Source organism: Bidens hawaiensis, unplaced genomic scaffold (assembly GCF_021521415.1).
Source record: "Bidens hawaiensis isolate Kalapana, Puna unplaced genomic scaffold, B.hawaiensis_p1.1 tig00030263_1, whole genome shotgun sequence".
NCBI classification, from domain to species: domain Eukaryota; kingdom Viridiplantae; phylum Streptophyta; class Magnoliopsida; order Asterales; family Asteraceae; genus Bidens; species Bidens hawaiensis.
In genome coordinates, this window is record NW_027495045.1 from 69,805 (window position 1) to 92,101 (window position 22,297).

The window sequence follows — 22,297 nt, forward strand, 5'->3', positions numbered from 1 at the left end:
TCTATCCGCAAGGCCATGAGATCCTTAGCGCTCGTCGGCCAGGTAAGGCGCTATTCGACCCTCGACCCCTCAATGTTGAAACCTCTGCTGGAATTCCTCTAATCGTTTGTTCTGATGAGGAATCCGCAGATGGTCCTCCGTTGGTGCGGAAGAAGAAGGCTGCCGGCGGGAAGGGGAAGGAGAAGGTGGCCTCCACTGCCGATCCGGCGCCTCGGTCTGATTCGGAGACCGAGAGCGAAGAGGTGGCGGGGAATCCCGGTGGTGATAAGACCACCGCTCCGGAGGCTGCGACCGTCACCTCCGGAGAGCCCAAGAAGACGACGGTAACCGGCGGAAAGAGGCAGGCTCCATCGGGTTCGTCCCCGCCTCTCCGTACCTTTAGGCTCAAGAAAACCCGTAAGTACAAACTTCTTGTCTTTTAACTTCATAGCTTAATATCATTTAACACTTATCTTCTTTACGCAGGCGTGGATGTTGACGCATTCCAGGGTGGAGCGCAGAGGAGTACCTCTCCGCCAATGACGGTAGGCTTGGTCAGCCTACCTGAGGCGTCGACCCAGGCGCCTGCGCCTGCTTCCGCTGGTTCAGTTGCTCACTCCTTTGAGCCGACTGTTCCAGCTGAGATGACGTCACCGCCGGCTGTGAGTGCGATTTTTACAGCATCCTTCACCGAGCCGGCGGTTACTATTGCTGCGGATTCCGCAGCGGCCACCGCGGCGGCCGCCACCATGCCTCCTCCGTCATCGGCAACGATGGCCGATCCTTCAGGTATGCATGGGGCGTATCGCCAAACTCTGCCACCTTCCCATCTGCCTGACCTCTTGGATGGATTTCCCTTGGGTTCAGGTGATGGGTTCGGCGGCTATCGGCCTGTTATTGACCCTACAGGTGCGTAGGGTTCTTTTGGCCTATTTTATATTTGTCAATCATCTTTTCCTAACTGCTCTTTGTTTTTTGCAGTGTCGGATTCCAATGAAGTGTATGTTCCACGATGGAACATTCGCCGAGGAACAACCCTTCGCACACCTGTGGAGTGCGTGGAGTGGGCTCGTCACGCTGCTCCCAGTGGTGCGTTGGGGGAAGCCATGGCTAGCTACCAGGAGGGTAGGCTAAGCAATGAGCTTCGGGTTCTCCTTGCCCGGATGCAGCCGCGCGTCGAGCTGCTTTGTCGTGAAAACGACAAGTTAAAAGCAGCTCGCCTTCAGGAAGTAGCTCAGGCGCGGGCTGTCCGGGAGGAGAATAGGAGGCTTTCCGCCGCGGCGGCGGAGAAGGAGAAGGCGTTCAAGGCCCTTGAAGTCGAGGTTCAGGCCCGTCTCGAGGCTCGTTCCAAGGCTGCCCAAGCTGTTAATGAACAGCTTCGGCAGCCTAAGGAGACTGCTAGGAACGCGACTGAAAGGGCCACCAAGGCTGAAGCTGTTGCCGAGCCTCTACGCCTGGAGAATGAAGAGCTTAAAGCCAAATTAGAGGCTCTCCAGCAGGCTCATGATGCCTTGGCGATGGAGGACGCTAAGAAGCTTCAAGAAATCCTGGACCAGAGGGGGGTGCTTGACCATACCGAGCGTAAGCTAAAGGGCGTCGAAGAGGCTGCGGCTAAAGATGTGTTGCTTGCTAACCTCAACAAGAGTGAAGCCGAACGCGCCTGTAACGAAGCTCAAGCTGCCCTCCAAGAAGCTCTGGTTGCCAAGGAATGGCTTCTTCGAGAAGCGTTGTCTCAGGTATCTTTAGCTTTATGTCTTCACGCTTTTCTTTGTAAAAAGAAAAGGTTCTGATACTTGTATTTTTTCTTTGTAGGTTGTGCATCGGGTCTTCTCAGAGACGTCTTATGACGATGCTATGAGCGCAGCCCTCAACGCTTCTCATGAGGATGGGGAAAAGGCCGGCTTCCTGCTTGGTCTAGGGTTCGTTGAGAAAGGCATCCCGCCTTCCAACTTCCCTTTGTACGATGTGGATACTGAAGCTATTTACGACCAAGCAGTGAACCAGTATGCCGCCTTCCCGCATCCTGTGGTGGAGAAGGTGAACGAAGTCGCTGCTGCTGATGATGGGCTAGCTATTCTTAAAGCCTTCCTTGAACCACCACGCTCTACTGATGGAGCGGGTCCAAGTGGAAGTGGTCCTGAAGCCTGATTCTGAAGATCCCTTTCCACCATTAGCGTAGATTTTTGCTTTTGTATAGCTATCTTTGTAATATTTGAATTTAATGAAATAAAGATTGCGTTTGTTCTTTGCCTTGTTTATTTTACGCATGTTTTGATCTAACTTAGTAATTTCTTTAGTACTTAGATAAGTTAACTTTTTAACGTGGTAAATTATAAGTTTGTTTCGCTTCCTCTTTCATAATTGTGCGGGTATGACCGTCACTTACACTTAGTAGGATGGCTTAACTTTACTTATATCTGACCTGCGTGGAAGTTTTCCTCATCTTTTCCTTTGAAATTTTCTAAGTGTTCAGAATAAGTTAACCTTTGAACGTGGTAGATGATAGGTTGAAGTTTTGCTTCCTTGTTCGTGATTGTGCGGGTAAGACCGTCACTTGCACTTACAAGGATGGCTAAACTTTACTTACATCTGACCTGCGTGTAGGTTTTCCTTATTTTTATCGTTGTGTTTATGCGGGTTTTGCCGCCTTCCACACGTAACGACTTACTTCTTCCCCCATTTATTCGGTGAATACCGGCACCAGTGTGGGAAGTTCATAAGTATAAAGGTAAGGCTATCAACACATTGTGAAAGGAGAATCATTTCCATTAGAAGTGGCTCTAGGCCTTTTCTTTACAAGTTTGGAATTGATCTACATATAACATTTGCGTAATTGAGCTCCATTCCATGTTCTTGGGATGGGAGTGCCATCGAGCCTTTCGAGCCGGTATGCGCCCTTTCCCAGGACTTCTTTGATAATGTATGGCCCTTCCCAGACCGGGGCCAGCTTTCCTGGGCGTTCTTGGTTCGAAGCCTCGTTGTTACGCAGTATGTAGTCTCCTACATTGAAGTTGCAGAGTTTTACCCGCGTGTTGTAGTACTTTTGCATTTGTCGCTTGTAGTTCTCTTCACGCACTGCGGCTAAGTCTCTGCGTTCCTCGGTTAGCATAAGGTCTAACCGTCTTTCCGCATCATTGTCTTCTGGCTGAATCAAGACCCTTGGTGAGGGTAAACCAATTTCGACCGGGACCATGGCTTCAGTGCCATAAGTGAGACTGAACGGGGTTTCTCCCGTACTGGCCTTCTTCAGCGTTCTGTTTGCCCAAAGGACGTGCGGAAGCTCGTCCACCCAGCCGGATCTGTGTTCCAAGAGTTTTTTCTTTATGCCTTCGACGATGCTCTTATTTGCTCTTTCCACCTCACCGTTACCTTGCGGGTGTGCCACTGAGGTAAAGGTGTGGGTGATTTGAAGTTCTTTCAGCCACTGTTGTAGCTTCTTGTCAGCAAAGTTGGTGCCGTTATCGCTCACCAAATTCTGTGGAAGTCCAAAACGACAAATAATAAATTCCCAAATAAATTTTTTGATATGTTTCGCGGTTGTTTGGGCTAAAGGTTTTGCTTCTATCCACTTGGTGAAGTAGTCGATGGCTACCACTAGGAACTGAACATTTCCTGCTGCTGTAGGAAATGGGCCTGTCACATCGATGGCCCACTTCTGAAATGGCCATGAAGATGTGACTGGAACAAGTTCATTCTTCGGGCGGTGCGTGTTGGGTGCGTAAAGCTGGCAAGACCTGCATTTCCTGATGTATGCCAGTGCATCCGTATGCATCCCCGGCCAAAAGTATCCCGCGTTGTTTAGCTTAGCTACAACAGCGCGGGGACCTGCGTGTACTCCACAGATGCCTTCGTGTACTTCCCTTAGGAGGTAGTCAGCATCTTGGTTGTCCACGCATCTTAAGAGTGGGCCAAGAAAGTTACGTCTGTAAAGGATGTCATCGATGAGTTGATAATTCAGTGCTTTACAGCGTAGTTTTCTTGCCTGTGTTTTGGATTCTGGTAGTGTACCTGCCGCAAGGTATTTTATTATTGGTGTCATCTACGTTTCCGTGCCGGTTTGGATGACACAAATTTCCTTGTGCGGGACCGAAGGTGTCTCGAGGAGTTCAATGCGGATATCCTTTCCTAAGTGGGTGAAGGCTAATGATGCAAGCTTGCTTAACGCATCCGCAGATTTGTTTTCACTTCGCTTGACGTGTATGACTTTGCAGTCGTTGAAATCGCGCATAAGGGATTTTGCTTGTGCGAGGTACAGGGCCATTGTGTCGTTCACGGCCGTGTACGTCTCGTTGATTTGATTGGCTACTAACATGGAATCCACGTGGGCTTCCAAGTTTTTCACTCCCATCTTACGCGCAATTCTCAGCCCAGCCAAGAATGCCTCATACTCGGCTTCGTTATTCGTACTTGGAAAATCCAGTCGAATAGCGTAAGTGTATTCTTGGCCCGTTGGGTTGGTTAGTTTCAGCCCTGCGCCTGAACCCTCGTTACTGGCTGCTCCATCAGTGTAGAGTCGCCAGACATCATTGATGTCTTGTGCTGGAGAGGGTTGAGCCTCTTCCTGGCACTCTTTTTCCCGCGATACAGGCACTTCTGCAATAAAGTCGGCCAGAACCTGGCCTTTTATGGCTGGTCTTGGCTTATACTTTATCGCGTATTCCCCCAACTCAATTGCCCATTTGGCTAGGCGTCCCGATAACTCGGGTTTGCCTAGAACGTTTGCAAGTTTGAAGTTGGAGAGAATGGTGATTGGGTGACCCTGGAAATATCGTCTTAGCCTGCGTGAAGCGTGTATGAGTGCTAAGACTAATTTTTCGAGGGTAGAGTACCGGGTTTCTACGTCTGTTAGGATACGGCTGACATAATAGATCGGCATCTGGATGCCTTTTCGTTCTACTAGCAGGACTGCCCCGGTTGCTCTATCAGTTGCGGAAAGGTATAGGATTAACTCCTCTCCCGCTTTTGGTGCTATCAGCGTTGGGAGTTCGATCAAGCGTGACCGAATCTCCTGAAAAGCTGCTTCCGCTTCTGGTGTCCAGCGGAAGTGCGTTTTCTTTAAACAGTTTCTCAATGTTGACACGAAGGGAAACGACTTATCCGCGTGGTTTGCCAAAAAGCGATTAAGTGCCACTAGTCGTCCATTCAGTGTCTGAGCCTGTTTGATGGTAGTAGGTGATTCCATTTTGATAATGGCTTCGACCTTTTCAGGGTTCGCTCTGAAGCCATCTTTAGTGACGATGACCCCCAAGAACTTCCCTTCTTCCATTCCAAAGGCACACTTGCTCGGGTTGAGCTTCATGTTTATCTTCCTGAGCGTGTTGAAAGTTTCTTCGATGTCTTTCAACATCGCTTCTGGGTCAGGGCTTTTGATGACCAAGTCATCTATGTAGACCTCCAAGTTCCTCCCAATTTGGGCATGAAACTGGCTGTACATCAGGCGTTGGTATGTGGACCCGGCATTCTTAAGTCCGAATGGCATCATTTGGTAACAAAATGTGCCATCGGGCGTCCGAAAAGCGGTTTTGTCCTGATCATCAACGGCCATGTGGATTTGATGGTACCCCTTATACGCGTCCAGGAAGCATTTAAGGCGGAATGGTGCCAACGAGTCCACCTTAAGATCAATTTCAGGTAACGGATAACAATCTTTGGGGCATGCTTTGTTCAAGTCTTTGAAATCTATGCACATGCGCCATTGTTTGTTATTCTTTGGTACCATAACGGGATTTGCAACCCAAGTTTGATATCTACTAACGCGTACGATGCCTGCGTCAAGGAGTTCCTTGACTTGGGTTCTACACGCGTTAGTTTGTTCTGGCCCATTACTCTGCGCTTTTGTACAATCGGCGTAACAGCCGGATCGCATTTGAGCTTATGCTCTGCCTTACTTCGGGGTACACCAGTCATGTCAGCTGGTGTCCACGCGAAGATGTCAGCGTTCTTTTGTAATAAGCGCTTGAGTAAGGTGCGTGTGGGATCAACAATTGTTGGGCCAATGGTGACGGCCTGGTCAGGGTACTTGCCGTTGAAGGCCCATCTTTCTGGTTCGGTGATGGTTGGTTTAGCCATCTTTGGTTTGGGTTTAGATGAGACAGATGCGATGCATACCTGGGGGATGCCGGTGATCATCGCTACACCCTCAGCTGTTGGCCATCCCATCATGCCGTGGACTGAGGATACCACGGCGTTGAACCTTGCCATCCCGTCTCTCCCGAAGAGGATGTCGTATGTATGGTGTGGCTTCCTCATCACGACAAAGTCCACATCTTCTGTGCGGGAGTGTTTCCCATCCGTAAGAGTGACGGGGAAAGATAGGATACCCAGGGGGGTGTTTGTGCTACCATCAAACCCTTCCATCGAGGCGCAGATTGTTTCCAGGCGTTCCTTGTCTTCGTCGTCTAGCTTGTCAAAGAACTGCCTGTACATCACCGTTGACGAGGCGCCGTTGTCAGCAAGAGTGCGGGAAGTGATGTAGTGCCCCAGCTGGCTTTTGATGACGATAGGGCCTTCTTTGCTGGGTCCTCCTGGCACTCGCGGGAAGCGCACCTCAGCTTCCTTCCACGCACATGGTTCTGGCGTTCGCCTTTTTCTTCCTCTGATCTTACCATGAACCATGTTGATGCTGATGTCAACGGGCTTTCGTCCGTTGCCTCGGTACCGGTTGTCGTTTCTTCCTCCCTTCTTGATTGATGCCACCAGGTGTGCCAGTCTTCCATCCTTGACGAATGCTTCGATAATATCCTTCAAGGATGTACACTCTTCCGTACTATGACCTTTTGTCCCGTGGAAGTCACAGGATTTGCTCTGATCCGCATTAGGTCGCTGCCGGATCATTGGAGCTTTTGGCCACGGTAGCTTTTCAGTGGCAAATATCTCCGTGACGCTTTTGGTGAGTGGCGTCCACCGGTGCTTTTGGTTTGAAGGGTGTGTGTGATTTCTTCCGCCGACAAGAGGGTGAGAGCTGGATGAGGTGTCAAAGTTTACCCTTGACTGCCAGATACCTAGCTTCCTCTTTTTGTTCTGCCGGGCGATCCGAACATTGTTCTCTCTTGTCCTCTGCGTGTAGAGGTGTGTACTCTGGGGAAGATCCCTTCCCAGTTGCTTCTCCGTCTCGGCAAAGCGCTTAGCCGCCGTCATGATGGCATCCCATGTTGATGGCATGCCATCCTTACCCGTCAATGTGCGGATAAGCTCTGGGTATTCGGCGCCTTGGATGAAAGCGGCGCGAACAAGATCCTCACTTATGTTGCCGAGACTTAGCTTTTTGGAGTTGAAGCGGGTGATGAAGTCTAGTAAAGATTCATCCTCCTCTCTAACGCAGTTGAGGATCGTCTACTGTTCTTCAGTATATTTCCTCTGTTGGCTGAAGTGCTGGCTGAACTTGTTCTGAAAGTCCGCCCAGTCATATATGTGGTGGACCGGTAAACGATCGAACCATGCCCTGGCCGCTCCAACCAGAGTCATCTGGAACATATAACACCACGTGGGTTCCGTCCAGTTACTGACGGTTGCCCCCGCAATGAATCTGTTCAAGTGGTCGTCTGGGTCGGATAGACCATCATAAGTGCCAATGTTGGACATTTGTTTGGCACTTCTCGGGGCGATTGCTTCCGCAATGTCCCTTGCGAACTTTGACTTTCCTGCATTTGTAGCAGTTGGCCTAAAGGTTTTGGAGAAGTCACGCGGGTTTCTCTCCGCATTCGTTGGTTTAAAAGCTTCCCCAAAATTCCTTTTCGGCTGGAAGTCCGTTTCCTTACGCTTCCCTTTCGCCTTATGGCGAGGGTTTGCGTCGGTATCGGATTCTTCCCTTTCGTCGTCTGAGTACTCGCACTCGCTGTTCATATTGAGATGTTGGCGAGTACTGCCGAATTCGTCAGCCTGTTGAACTGAACGCAAGCGTTCATCCAATTCAGCTTGGAACTCTCTCTGACGTGCTTCGGCCCACGCCTTCACTTGATCCAGTGTTTGGCGAGGGACCCTCGTTCGTTTTTTCCAACTGGGCATCAGTGAACCCCAGTGGAATATTTACTGCACTTGCCCCGGCTTGGGTAGTCGGGGGTAGTGTTCGTAAGATTTGTATAACCGCCAGTGTTCCCCCCAGTTGCTGGGGTTGTGGTTACCGGGGTTTCTTGGTCGGTTACTGGCCTTGGGACCGGAGTAACGTTAACCATTTCTTCAGAAATTTTGAAAAAACTAAATTAGTTCTAGCTTTTATGCACGGATGGCGCCAATGAAGAAACACTATGTTAACCCTGGGTAGATTATAGATAATCTGGGGTTTAAGTAATGTTTCCCACGAGGATGAGGTCCAGCAGAGAAGGTTGTTCTTCAGGGGACCTGCAAAACAGACACCGTAAGCTCGTCACTGAGAAGGGGGGGTTCCTCCTTGTGACCACCCTCCGGTGTGAGAATCAGACTAGATTGCTCTGAATATAAGTGTATATTAAGAGATTGCTAGATAAGATTGAGATATCAGATGATGTCCTTACCATTCCAAGGTGTCGGAGTATTTATAGCCGAAGGTAGGTTTCCCAGAAGGTACAGCCGGCTGAATAGTATTCCTGTTCTACCAACAGTGGGCTACGCACAGGCCATGCTGGTTGGTGGATAGGCTACGGCCAACAGTAATTGTCGGCTGTATACTGTTCCTTTACTGCCGGCTACGCACTGTTCCACCAACTGTAGGCTGCGCACGTCCCATCGTAAGGGTTGGTGAGTAGGCAGCGGCTAATAGTGACAAAACAGTACTAGAGGATGCTCCTCCTCGTATTGTTGTCGGTGAGCTGTCACCCTGTGATTGGTTCATGGGCTGCTCTGGTCAAATTGTCTGTTCCGCCCATACCTTAGTAGGTATAGTACGAAAGACCTTCCAGAAGCATACGGACTGGCTCATTTAGGCGGGAGTATTCCCGCCTTGCTCATTCCTTCATGTGACTACTGAAGTAGCGAATGCCTTGTGCGTGTAGCCTTGCTGTTAGTGCGGGTAGCCTTCCCTGATGGCTTGTATCCGCAGCTGCGGGAACAGGCGGGGTACTTCGCCATTGGGAGGCTTTCCCTGCGGGTACAGCTGGCGTACTGCGCGTAAGGTTCTCTGAGCATGGTGGGTCCTGCTGGAGCAGTTGGTCATTGCGCAGACGTCCCTATTCAAGGTGAGTCTTGCGGGTCCAACTGGGCTCTGCTGGGACCTACCTCTTCACTCTGATTAACAAACAAGAAAAACCACTTTCGATTCTACATATTTAGGGCCCCAATTATTTTAGTGATTAGGGTATGTATTCTTGGAAAGCATGATGGGAGCACTGCACTAATTAGAGTAATCTGAGAGAATTTTTTCGATAACAAGCCATCTTTTATTCCACCGTTGCGAACAATTTACTGATTTGTACAAAACAAACCATCGTTTGGTTTCTCAAGAAGAAGGATTGAGGGGGAGGAATCTCATTTGCAAGCTTAAAGAGGTAAAAATGGATTCAATTTTTTGTCTAAGAAGTTTATTTATTGTAGACATGATGTAGAAATTTTGTATTATTATTAATTATTGTATTTATTCCATTATTTGAGATAAATAGTTTGATCTAAGAACATTTTGAGTCCTCATCGGGACAAATAGATATATCTTTTGGGAGTTTGTATTGCTACATTCTATTATGTTTTTGTGGAGTGCGTTTGTTTTGGATGATTGCTGAATGTTTATCGGTCTTAAATCTCATAAGAATTAATTTGATTATTTATATGCTAATACTCATGGATTTCTGCTCTTAACTTTTCATTCACAACATTGTTACATTTTGTTGTCGTTATCAAGTGCACCACCGTTGGCTTCAATGACAGGCTTTGTTTTGGTGAAAATACTGCAGATGGTTTTTATATATATATATATATATATATATATATATATATATATATAGAGGAGAAGTATAGTTTGAGAAAACCCATAAAACCCTATTATTAGGAAGCAGGCAATTCAAGTGAACAAAGAAAACTTGACCAGACAAACAACCCCACGGGTAGGACAGGGTAATGGGCCATACAAGGTTTGGGTCGAAACGGGACTTTTAAAAAGGTCATTTTGGTTTGGGTCAAAAAACGTTCTAACCAAAATGAGTACGGGCCAAGACGAGCTGTTTAGAAATTATATATAGCATGTAATGATTAGAATATGAGGATAGTTAGATTAGAGTAGGGCTGTTAACCGGGTCAACCGGTTCGGGTTTTGGGTAAACCAGGTCACGTTAGTTGCGTTTAAAAAAAACTCACCCGCAACCCGACATATTAAGGCTCGGGTTCGCCAGGCCCGGGTGTAGTTGGGTTTTGGGTTAACAATATTGGGTCTGCTTGTGGAAAACAATGTAATGGATAGGTAGTAAAAACATTATTATTATTTTTGTTTGAATGTAATTTATACTTTATTTTGGTCTATAAGTGAAATAGTGAATATAATATTTTATTATTTTTTTCATATTCTATACTTTGGTTTTGTAATGCCTGCACTTGGTTTTACTTTTAATAAATACAAAAGGATTGATTCCCCATGTAATTTATCATCTATGACTTAATTTGAAGTAACTATTATTTTTACATGATCATGTATATAATTTTTGCATGTTTATGGATGCTTACAGGTTTTCTGGTTTTGTAGCTGCACTGTCATTGACGATGCTCTTTAATTATGGGCTTACTAGTTTGGAATAACCAGAAACCCGATTTTTTTCAAAAACAAACCATAAACTCGACCGTAATTATAATACGGGTTTGTCGGGTGAACCCGAATAACATGATTAAGACCTTTTGACCTTATCTAACCCGACCCTAATTAGTGGGTCAGGTTAATCGAGTTCGGACATTTTTGGCACCCCTATATTAGATACTATTATTTGTGAAGCATGCTTTTGAGTTTAGGTATCAAAAATGTAAAATTTAGAAGTCTTTGCATTCCTCATAAGCAATCAGTACGAATCACTCGAATAGCTTGTTTGGTCTTCGTTTGGTATCTGCACTTTTTTCTAGTCCAACATATCATTCATGTGTAAACCTTTTAAGTTAATTTTCATGTTCACATGTTGATTTTGAAGATGATTTGAATTTTAATGGTTTTTTTATTTTGCCTGAATTGAGTTATAAATATTTCCTAGAAAACATGGCATATAAAAGATGCCATTTAATTCTTAAATTTTATTGACACAAATATTAGATGTTACTAAAAGTGTGTCAAGAAAAATATGGCATACGCTAAGTGCCATTAAAACCTAAATTTTACTGACACAAATGCTAAATGTCACTAAAAATGTGTAAAGTAAATGTGGCATACGCAAAGTGTCACTAAAACCTAAAATAATGGCACAAAAACTAAATGTCACAAAAAACATATGCCATTAAATGGCATTTATTTTGTAGTGTGTTATCCATCTACCTGGCCCGCGCCACCTCTTCGCGCCTCGGCTCGCGGGACCATAGCGCATAGTCATATATTGAGTGATTCCGCTAAGGTTTATATTGTTTGTGTTTTATGAGGATAATTTTGGGGTGATAATAATTATTATATATAATATTTGAGAAGCTTGGTGCCGCAAGACCGTAATTGACCCACGTGACGGCACAACTTCTGACACTTCATTCAATTTTATTTTATTAGTTTTTAAGTTTTGGTTCAGGTATTGTAGCAAACATAACCGAAACTAACCCAATTTGGATAGACTCTCTGTCGTAATAGTCGGGCTTTATTGACTGTTGTTTTTTTGTTCTACAACGGTAACAAACATCACTGGTTCACGTGGCGACAACAATTTGTGACATGTCATACAATATTTTGATTATTTTTTTTTAGTTTCTGTGTCGTAACGAATATAATCAAAACCAATCCAACTCGCGTCGACTTGCCTTCGTAATGCTCGAGTAATGGCCGATGTTTTGTTTTGCTTTTAGTTCCTGTGTCGAAACGAACGTAACCAGAATCGACCCTATTCGCGTCTACTTACCGTTGTAACGCCCGAGTTTTACCGACCCAATAAACATCGTTTTAAATGAGTTATTTTTTTGGTATAATATGTTATATGAGTATGCTGGACACTTTCTAATTTAATCTTTAAGTGTCAGTTTAATAATGAAGCTAACCGACACCAACCAAATTTGTGTTGCTTTGATCATAAGTTGTATTTGTTTTCTTTAATATGTTAACTTTTAAATTATAAGTTATATGTGTCACTACTGATTTTCACGTTGATAGATTAATGCTTTCAAGTTAGTGTCGGTATCATAACAAACTTCTGCCAATCGAATGCATGTTAATGTACCGCCGCATCGCGGCGGGTACAAACCTAGTTTTTATATAATATTAAACAAAATACGATAATAATCATGTTTTGCGCTGATTAGTATAACTTGTTTAGAAGCAGGTCACGTTTTAGGTTTACATTTTTGATAAATGAGATATGTAGAGTTATATAAAAATTAAATGGCCTAACTTTTTTTTAAAAAACTGGTTAAATAGATTAACTACAATTGATGTATGTTATATCAACTTCAACATGACAATCAGACGCAACGTCACCCTAAATAACTTTTAAATTATTCAAAGATAACATATATTTTTCTGAAAAGTCTATTACTTCAATCTCCTTGCTTACCACTCTATTTATGAACGAGTGATCTCCACGATTTATCGAGACTTTCCAAATTGTTGTCATTAAGAACAACTGTTATTGACCCTAGCATGTTGGGAACGAGTACAACAAAACACAAATGCACAGTGCACTAATAGAGGTTAAGTACAAATCCCAATATCATATGGATAGTAAATTCTGGACGTCTGTGAGGATACGCAAATTTTAAAAATCAAGCGTGTAGAAAAGATTATATGAAAGAAATCCAAGAAGTTACGTTCAGCGAAAAAAACCGTACTTAAATTGATAGCATTGTAGAAAACTAGAGCGAGGAGGTGGGGATTAAATAGGTTTTCAAAATTTTCTTTGATTAAGAATGCTAATCTTGTTTATAAACTCCTTTTAGAACTCAAAAAGTATGTTGTTTGAACTATGAGGTTCCAAACATTGTTAAAAAAAGTATATTGTTTGAATTATGATGGATGCGCTTAGTTGAATATTTAATTAGAAAAAATTATTTGCCTACTAAGATATACAACTTTAATTGAAGGGCAGAACAAGCTAGAGTGAATACCTACCCCTGATTCCTTTCATATATAGAAGAAGCATACAAGCCGCTTCTAGCCTTTGTCCATATGTAGATCTGGTGTGGAACACCGGATCATTTAATGGTCTTTTGCGTAGTAGCAAATTAGGTTTGAGCAACAATAAAATAATGTCATATCCAACCTATTTTTGTGTTCTCATTACGAGAAATAATGAATTATCATAGTTTAATCTTAGGGCATAAGGGGAAACCGAAATAAACACGATTTTAAGGATTGTGAGTTGCTGCATTTTAAAACCTCGAAATAAAAATTTATTCAACAACCACTAGTTACGATTCAAGACATCATTGAAGACGTAAAGGCACTGGATTTTGTTTAGGTGAAGAGTAGAACTAAAGATCTTTTCATAAGTTGGAATAATTATATATATTACAATTACAAACTTTCTGCTACATTCTGCAGTTAATATTGTTTACCACTCACAGGTCGGTCACCGATACTACCTCCAATGGTTTTCTACTTTTTACCTTTACCGTCTTCCACCAACATATTCATCATCCGCAATTGTTCATCTTCCTTCTTTGTTCTCAAGTTCACAGGTACCTAGGGCTCTTCTATGCTCATATTGACAAGGATCTGCAGTGCTTCTCCTTCTACTAGTTAATTTTCGTTCATGTTGTAATCAGGTATTTTTACTCAGATTTTACCATCAACCGCCATTCACATTACTCTTTTTGTTTCCAATTTAACCAGATCGAATTTCATGTTTTAGGGACACCGGATACTAATAATAAATATGTGTAAAGGCGTGATTTTTAAGAAAAGTAGAAATATATTCATAAACATCAATTTTGTTAAGTAGAACTTCTAAAAAAATTATCATTCTTCAAATATTTTATCCATGAATCACCGGTTAAAGTCATGATTTATAGATTCAATGGCATAATAAAATGGAACTTTATGCTTTGGGGATAAGAGATTTTCTTAACAAACTTGAAATCTCTCAAATGCTGCTACCCAAGATGTGAAAGACACTAATATAGGGGTGGAAGAAAACAAGCTTCAAAATAGTCTACATCAATAACAAGAATGATGGTTTCATAAACATTTTTTTTTGATAAACTCCAATTATCTAATTACTTAACACCATGCTCACAAATATTGGTTATTTCTGAACTAAAAAAAGCACGAACAAATATTGATTGATGATCATAATTTTAGTTTCAACCTTCTTTTTTAGAGCCATCTAATCCTATAATTGAACGAAAATATTACTTATTGCTAGGGACAAAGGTTGATTGATAATACTTCGTTTTGGGGTAAAATCACACCATGAAATGTATGAACAAATTTTGAGACTATACCAAAAGTACAGAGTAATATTTGAGTATTCACATGATGATCTTACTTTTAGCTGACAAACCATATTCAAGTACATATAAGCATCATACTATTGAACCAATATGTTTTAAATTAATACTTATAACTCCTTTGTAGCAGGTACTGCGTAAAAGTCGTGAACACATCACCGATAGACGATACAACTGATGTGGTTTGTCTAAGGAATAAATGACACAGATGGTTGGTATAAACTGTGAGGACATGATCATTACACATGGAGAAACAGATCCTAAAATACTTCCAGTTTCAATCCAATCAAGTATTAGTTTACAATTTATTTATGGTTTTAAAGTTGTTTTTTAGGAAAAGTTAAAGCCAACAGACCCGCAGCTCACCCGAAACCTAAACAGTTGACCGTGGAGTTCTGAAACCGATCCTTAAAAACACTAAAGTGGACCTTCTAATTACCCCACACCTCAGGTGGTGTACGGTTAGCTTTCGGGACTATTGGGTCTAACTGTGTTGGGTCTAACTGCCACAGTTTTGGTTGCGCAGCCAGTCTGTTGGGTGACATTTTTTGATTTGTTAGAAAATACAAGACATGTAAAAATCGATCCAAAATATGTTTTTTCTTCAATGTTGCGTCCTTTTTTGTTATTAGTTTTTTAGTTGATAGATTGAATGTATGGTTACAACAGTTTTATAAGTGCTTTCTTGAAGACGTTTTGCTGGGTGATTGAAACAGATTTGGCGTGCTTTTGGTTACTTTTGAAAGTGACTAGCGGCAACATTCTTTAAGGTACGTGATTAATAATCATCAAGTGTAAGATGTCGTCGTACACACACAAAAGCCTGGATCTCATCAAATTTGCAAGTAGCAAGTTCAAAAGGCATACCAATCAAACAAAGTTTCCCCCCACCCCCGCAATGCGGGGGGCTCAAACCTAGTTGGTTTACATTTCGCTTTTCTTGATTCATATTTGTAATGCTGTAATGTTTAATGTTTTTTTTTTCTTTTTTTTATAGCCTTGGCTAGCTAGTCTTCGATATATATAATACAAAGTTGTCATTCATATTAAAAAAAAGAAGTGACGCAACCAACAGAACCAAACTCAGGGTTATCAATGCCAGATCTTAAATCTTAAATATATATAAAGGAAAATCTTTAAAAGCTCTCTAGTTGCTCGTTAAAATCTCTCAAACTACCAGATTGTTTTATTTGTAAATGAAGGCTTCTTATGTATTTGACCCGAATTTACAGGTATGGATCTTACCAAACACATATAGCCCTTAAACGGGTTATAACATCTCATTAAAATAAAAATTAATCTCACCAAATATTTGATATGAAAATCCTATAAAATATGATTATACTAAAATTATTATTTGATTTAAAAAAAAATATTATTTATACTTACAAACAATTTTATAGTATAAAAAATAAACGGGTCATGAGTCTCACCAAACCTAAATAACTTTTAAACCGAGTTATTTGTGAAACTTTTTAATCATCAAACCTTAAATATATTATTAACTTCCTTACATTAAATAAAATTAAAATTCAAAAAAAAATATAAATATTAGAAACGAACAACGAAAACAACCAATCGTAACACGGGGAATAAAAACTAGTTTAACAAATTTGCTTTCTTTGCCTAATACTTGATTCCCTATAAATCGGTAACTAGTCGTTCATTTTAGAGCCCGAGGTTAGAAACCACATTTTTCTAACCAACCAGCATGTGGATAAGGAAATCGATATTCACTTCGGTATAAGACAAAAAAATCATGAAATGGTTACTGAACACATATCTGAAACTAAGGGGAAAAAAATGAATTCACGGTTGGCAAACATTTAGTAGGGAAAATGGTAGTTCTTCCAACATTTCCTTTATATATAGAAATGTATAATTAGTTTATACAGTTTTAAAAAGGAAAATGTACAATAATGGAGTCTAACGTTAGCCTATTGTTCTTACTTTTGTTGTGAGGTTATGAGTTTGAGTTTCGTCATAAACAATTTGTTTCATGTTAAGCCTGAAGGTTTTATCTAGTTGTGGCAATAATTTTATTATGGCAACAATAATAAATAGAGAAAAAGGTGAAAAGTTTGACCGTATCTTAGAAGACCGTGAGCTCGAAGGGAACATTTAGCCCGCAAGTCCACAAAAGTTCCAATTCCCCACGCTCACATATTATTCCATGTGTTTAACGATTTAACTATTCCTTGGCACCACCCAACATATTTGTTTTTTTAAGGTAAACCAAATATATAATCATTTTAAACAATTATACATGAAAAACAGAATCACTTTACCCACGTGCCATAGCGTTACATTAACATGTTAGTGACTAGTCTTAAAAATCTTAATCCTCATTTTAAAATTAGGTTGTTCCCAAAGCTTGTGCCAGTCTAATATCCTTGTATAACTTAGTTTGTTGCCTCTTTTGGCTCCATTGTGCTGACATGTGTAAATGACTAAATTTCCTAGGTGAGTTTAACCTTAGTAAAAAACTCGAGCTGATGTATCCTGTCCATAAATGAGAGGGACGCTAACTACAATTTACTCTTTTTCTAATTACAATATGTTTTCAAATTGTATTGTAATTAAAAAGTTTTGGATACCGAGTTAAAGTTAATCTATAAACCAAATTATAGTTAAACAATAGCAATCGAGTTATGGTTTATCAAAAGAGATACACGAGTTATTTGTAATAGTTGTTTTTTAGTTATATTTTATGTATAGTTTGTTGAGAGCTATTTAATATTCAAATCCTGTATTGCAAATTCATACGGACTATTATAGTATTATGCACATATACGTATCTCTGAAACTATATAAAAAAGAAAAAAGCATGAACGTAAAATGCAAGTTTATTGGTTGACGTCAGGGCCGCAATTCCGTTGACATAATCTCCGCAGGAAAAGAGGCTCCGTTGCAATATTAATTACATGGTCCTTTCCTTTTGGCCCTGCAGTCAGTATCAGATTTTATATAGTCAGGGCATTCAAAGGTGAACCCTTTCTCATATCATATTATATATACCCCCACACTCTCCCTATTAATCACTCTACACCTCTCTCTCTCTCTAATCAAAAATCCCATCTCTCTCTCTCTCTCTCTCTCTCTCTCTTTATATCTGGTTCTCCGATGTGTAAGAGAGTCCAGACACTTCATCCATCATCCATGGCAGCGACTGACGTACCTCGAGTACCAGGTATGATCTTTGTTTCTTTTTTAGCTTTAAACCCATGAATCTTTCAGCATCAGACCATCAACTGTCTAAGTGTTAACATTTGAACCCAAAATCAAGAGAGAGTTGAATAAGATGTGTAAAACATAGACTAATCATGCCTGCCGGCCCATGGCGGCACTGGCTTAGGCGACCGGATGTTTATGTACTATTCAAATTGTTTAAGCTAACTACTTGATATTGAATGAAATTTTATATGCATATCCAGTACTATTGGCAATATATATATATATATATATATATATATATATATATATGTGTGTGTGTGTGTATAAGTTCTAGATTTAGGGGGTTGGGATTCCTTATTTTACCTCTTTATAACTTTTCATTAAGTTAATAAGTTATAAATTGGTGAAAATAAAAAATCCCAAACACCCCCTTAAATAGAAAATGATTACTTTTATTTCTTGAAATCATAATTAGGGATTTTATTTTAACAGTAGAAACTATGTTTTTATAAACTAGATTATTAATTGATGTAAAATTGTATTTCCTTTTTTTTTAATGAACAAAGGTATTTGCTGCCTGCTTTTGATTTTTATTGTACCAGTCAAGTCTTCCTAGCTATGACCATACTGATCTTAATTTCATTACATATAACAGGAAGAAGATACGATGTTTCAAATACTAAGAATGCTAAAGATGATGATGATGGTTCTCTTGGCTTTGTCATGATGGTTATGGAGGAGGGGGAGGCGGGAGTTGTTTGTTGTTAGTGAATTTGGTGCTATCCTTACCTGAGCTTTTATCTTAATCTGTCTTTGTTTCGCACTTTTATTTGTTTTTATTTTTTGATTTGTTGCCTTTTTTTCCTCTTGTGATTCTTATTTTCTTGACCTTGTAAGACCTTTTCTTGACCTTGTAAGACCCGATGATAAATATGCTGCCCTTAGCATTCACTATCGTTTGGGTCATAAATTGTCACCAAATACTGAAAGGTCATTCTACTGTGTTCTTCGCTCCTACCCAACTCAAGTTCTCCTTCCTTGTCTATCCCTTCTGAGCTATTTCCTCATGTCACTAAGAGACTTAAAGTGTTTGTTCCAACCAGAATGTTGGTGGCGATAAACCCTAAATTATCTTAGTAGACGAAAAGAAACTAAAAACTTCATCTCCATCATAAATTCAAAATCAAACCTATTTATTAGTAATGAAGCACATCCGGTTGCAACCACAATTTGAAGAAGAAGAAGAAGAAGAAGAAGAAGAAGAAGAAGAAGAAGAAGAAGTACCATATATGAATCAAAATCTATATCAAACTTCATCTTCTACTTAGTTTCTTTTTCACTATATGCATTGTTATATTATAAGGTTGTATCCAGTGAAATACCTAAAGATATCAATGATATATTTGGATATATTTTAATTTTTACAGCTTAAGTAATCTTTTTTTGTCAGTGCATGCATAGTCTCTCTACAACACACCCACATGTGTGTGTGTGGCAGTAATTATTCTGGTAGGGCATCAATGCTAGATTGGACTATTAGGGCAGAAATCTCTAAAGGTTCAGTCTTAGGATATATTTGTTTAAAAATCAAAGAGAGTAACAAAATTGTACTGTACAAGAAAAGTTTAACATATGAAGCAATAATTGACTCCCATCGTACTTCTCTGATTTTAATGTGTTCTAAAAATACATCAAATTTTAAAAATAAACTACTTTTTGTTTTATCCTTATAGCAGCTATATTAGGGTAAAGAGCACCAACGGGTTGAAGAAAACTCAAATGGTTTTGAAGCTACTTAAGTGCTTGATGATTTGAGCTCGAGTATTAAAAGTTTTGATTGTAACGTCATTGAGGTTATTGGGATTGTGCCATTTTACACTGTTACCCTTTACGTATGTGTGTATTAGCACAATCCTTTTACTATATTCCAAGCTAGCTAATTCAAGTGGAGCTCGAAAGAATTGACTAGTCTAGGAAAACTTAACAACCTTGACTAATGTTATTATTCAATATTTTATTTTAATACGAATAATCGAATGGAGTCGAGATGGACTAAAACACATAGAAGCTTAAAAATTAAGACTTAGATCGAGTTTTAGTCAACTTTCAGGCTTTAAGAATTGTAATAACTAATCAATCTTGAACTTGATGTTATACCGGCTCATCATCGCTCGATTAAGAAGATTATCAATTTAAACAAAATTCATATAGGTTAAACTATGGAATTTCTAGATAAAGCAGAATTAACTTAGTTGAGGATTCAAGGCAATGTTTAGCAAATTAGGCTGTTGCCTTATAGAAAACTAAGTAAAAATGTTGGACATTTCAATAAAGGCAAACTAGGGTTTAAAAAAATTCATTAAAGAAGTATTACAACAGTTTTGGTTAGTTGGTTACTTGAGATTTGCTTGCATTCATGAATAAGTTTAATAAAACGGATATTAGGCTATGTGGTAGACTCTAACCTTGTGAGCGTATATGTGTGCGAGCGCATATGTTATGTTCATCAACGTATGCGCCGCATGTGTTATGCGGCGCATATGTTACACGCCCAACATATGCGCCGCATATGTTTGTATATATATATTTTGTTTGCTTTCATTTATATGAAATCTTGATTCTGAAACAATAAAATTCTATCTCTCCTTTTCAGTTTTCTTTCGTGTTATTGGTTTTATACCACTACATGGTATCATAGCATGGTTATTAAGGCCTGCTATTCGTTTTAAATCGGTTTTTCAATCTCATCTCTGGTTTTTTTTCTTCATCAGCTGTTTTCTCTAGATTCTTCATCTTTGATCATTATCTTAGTTTTGTTTCTCCTTTTCAACTGGTTTTCATCTTGTTTCTTCCACAAATACCTTCTTTTTCATCTCTTTTGTCATTTTCTTGGGGTTTTTATCGTCAAAATTTCTTCAAACTTTCACCAATCATTTCTTATACATCCGTGTCAAACCCTACCAAATTTCATCTCAATTCATCCACAAAATCCAATTTAATATGTCAAAATTTCTCCCTTTCATTCTAGTGCATATGCTTTTAAACATATGCATCGCATAAGTCTTTTCTAACGCATATGTCTTCATATCCAACATATGCGCCGCATATGTTATGCGGCGCATAAGTGTCTTCTGGCATCTTTTAGCGCATAAGTTCTTTTCTTCTCGTTCTTGGTTTGTTTTTCTATGTTCTGCTAAATGGAAGTCCCTAACACTTCCTTCGTTCAAAATCTCGTGATTGATTCGTCTAATCCCTTTTACCTTCATCCATCCGATTACCCTGGCATGATTCTAGTCTCAAAATTCTTTGACGGGAATGGTTATGGAGCCTGGAAACGAGCAATGTCTATCGCTCTTTCTGCTAAGAACAAACTTGGGTTCATTAATAACACCGTCCCTATGCCAGCTAATCAAACACATCTTGGATTCTCAACACTCTTAATCACGATATTCGTGATAGTGTTTTGTATGCCGAAACAGCTCAAAATCTTTGGAATGAGCTTAACTCTAGATATGGACAAGCAAGTGGTGTTAGAGTTTATCAACTTCAAAAGAACATCTATCAAATCTCCCAAGTAAGTAGTGACATTGCTACTTATTTTGCTAAAAAGAAATCCAATTGGGACGAATTGAATGTTGTAAACTCCATTCCTTCTTGCACGTGTGGGGCTGTTCATGCCTTTTCTAAAAGAGAGGAAGATCAAAGGCTAATTCAGTGTCTTGTTGGACTGAATCCAAGCTATGACATGATCAGAAGTAATATTTTGATGATGCAGCCCATTCCCTCTATCGATCGTTCTTATGGGATCTTGATACAAGATGAAAAACAAAGAGAAATTCACACCACCACCACTGATTTCATCGTATCTTCTGCTTCTATGCACGCTAATACTGGATGACCGGTCAGTAGTGAAACTGGAGAAAATTGAAGAACCTTGGTGTGTACTCACTGTAAAAGGAATGCACTTTCAGTGAGCAAGTGTTATAAGTTGATTGGTTTTTCAAAAAGACTATAAATTTGCTAAAGGAAAGAAGTTTGCTAACCTTGTTGAAGAACAAGGACAAAGTGATCAAAAACATTCTGATCAGTAAGGAATTACTCAGCAACAGTATCATGACTTGATGGTTTTGTGCAGCAAAACAAACTCCAACCTGGGACTTCTAATACTTTTGCTGATAACAATGTTGTAACCATCAATCATGACTCTTTCCGAGGTATAATATCTTGCAATTCTTCCAAATTTTCTTCGAAATGGATCATTGACACTGGTGCAAATGATCATATGTGTCATGATCAAAATTTGTTTTCAAGCCTTTCCTTTATGTAAAATCCAATTTTTATCACTCTTCCTAATGGCATCAGTGTTACTGTTTATCAGTATGAGATTGTTCCTTTAATTGATAAATTTTCTTTGTCCAAAGTTCTTTTGGCACCACATTTTAGAAATAATCTTCTTTCTATTTCAAGATTATGTTCTCATACCAATGGTACTGTTCTTTTCTATAAAAACAGTTGTGTTTTATAGGCCCATTTTCTGAAGAGCCATCTGGTTCTTGGTTAAATGCTCAATAGTCTTTATCTTCTTGAAGCAACCAATAATTTTGTTGATAGTTCTTTTCTTTTTAAT

General features: G+C 40.1%; 1 protein-coding gene across 1 annotated transcript; it reads left to right on the plus strand.

Moving 5' to 3' along the window:
• The first annotated feature begins 20,867 nt into the window (after nt 1–20,867).
• Nucleotides 20,868–21,568, plus strand: LOC143580172 (uncharacterized). Its single transcript, XM_077063273.1, has 2 exons — nt 20,868–21,046; nt 21,130–21,568. The coding sequence occupies exons 1-2, from the start codon at nt 20,868–20,870 to the stop codon at nt 21,566–21,568; spliced, it is 618 nt and encodes a 205-aa protein (XP_076919388.1).
• The last annotated feature ends 729 nt before the right edge of the window (nt 21,569–22,297 follow it).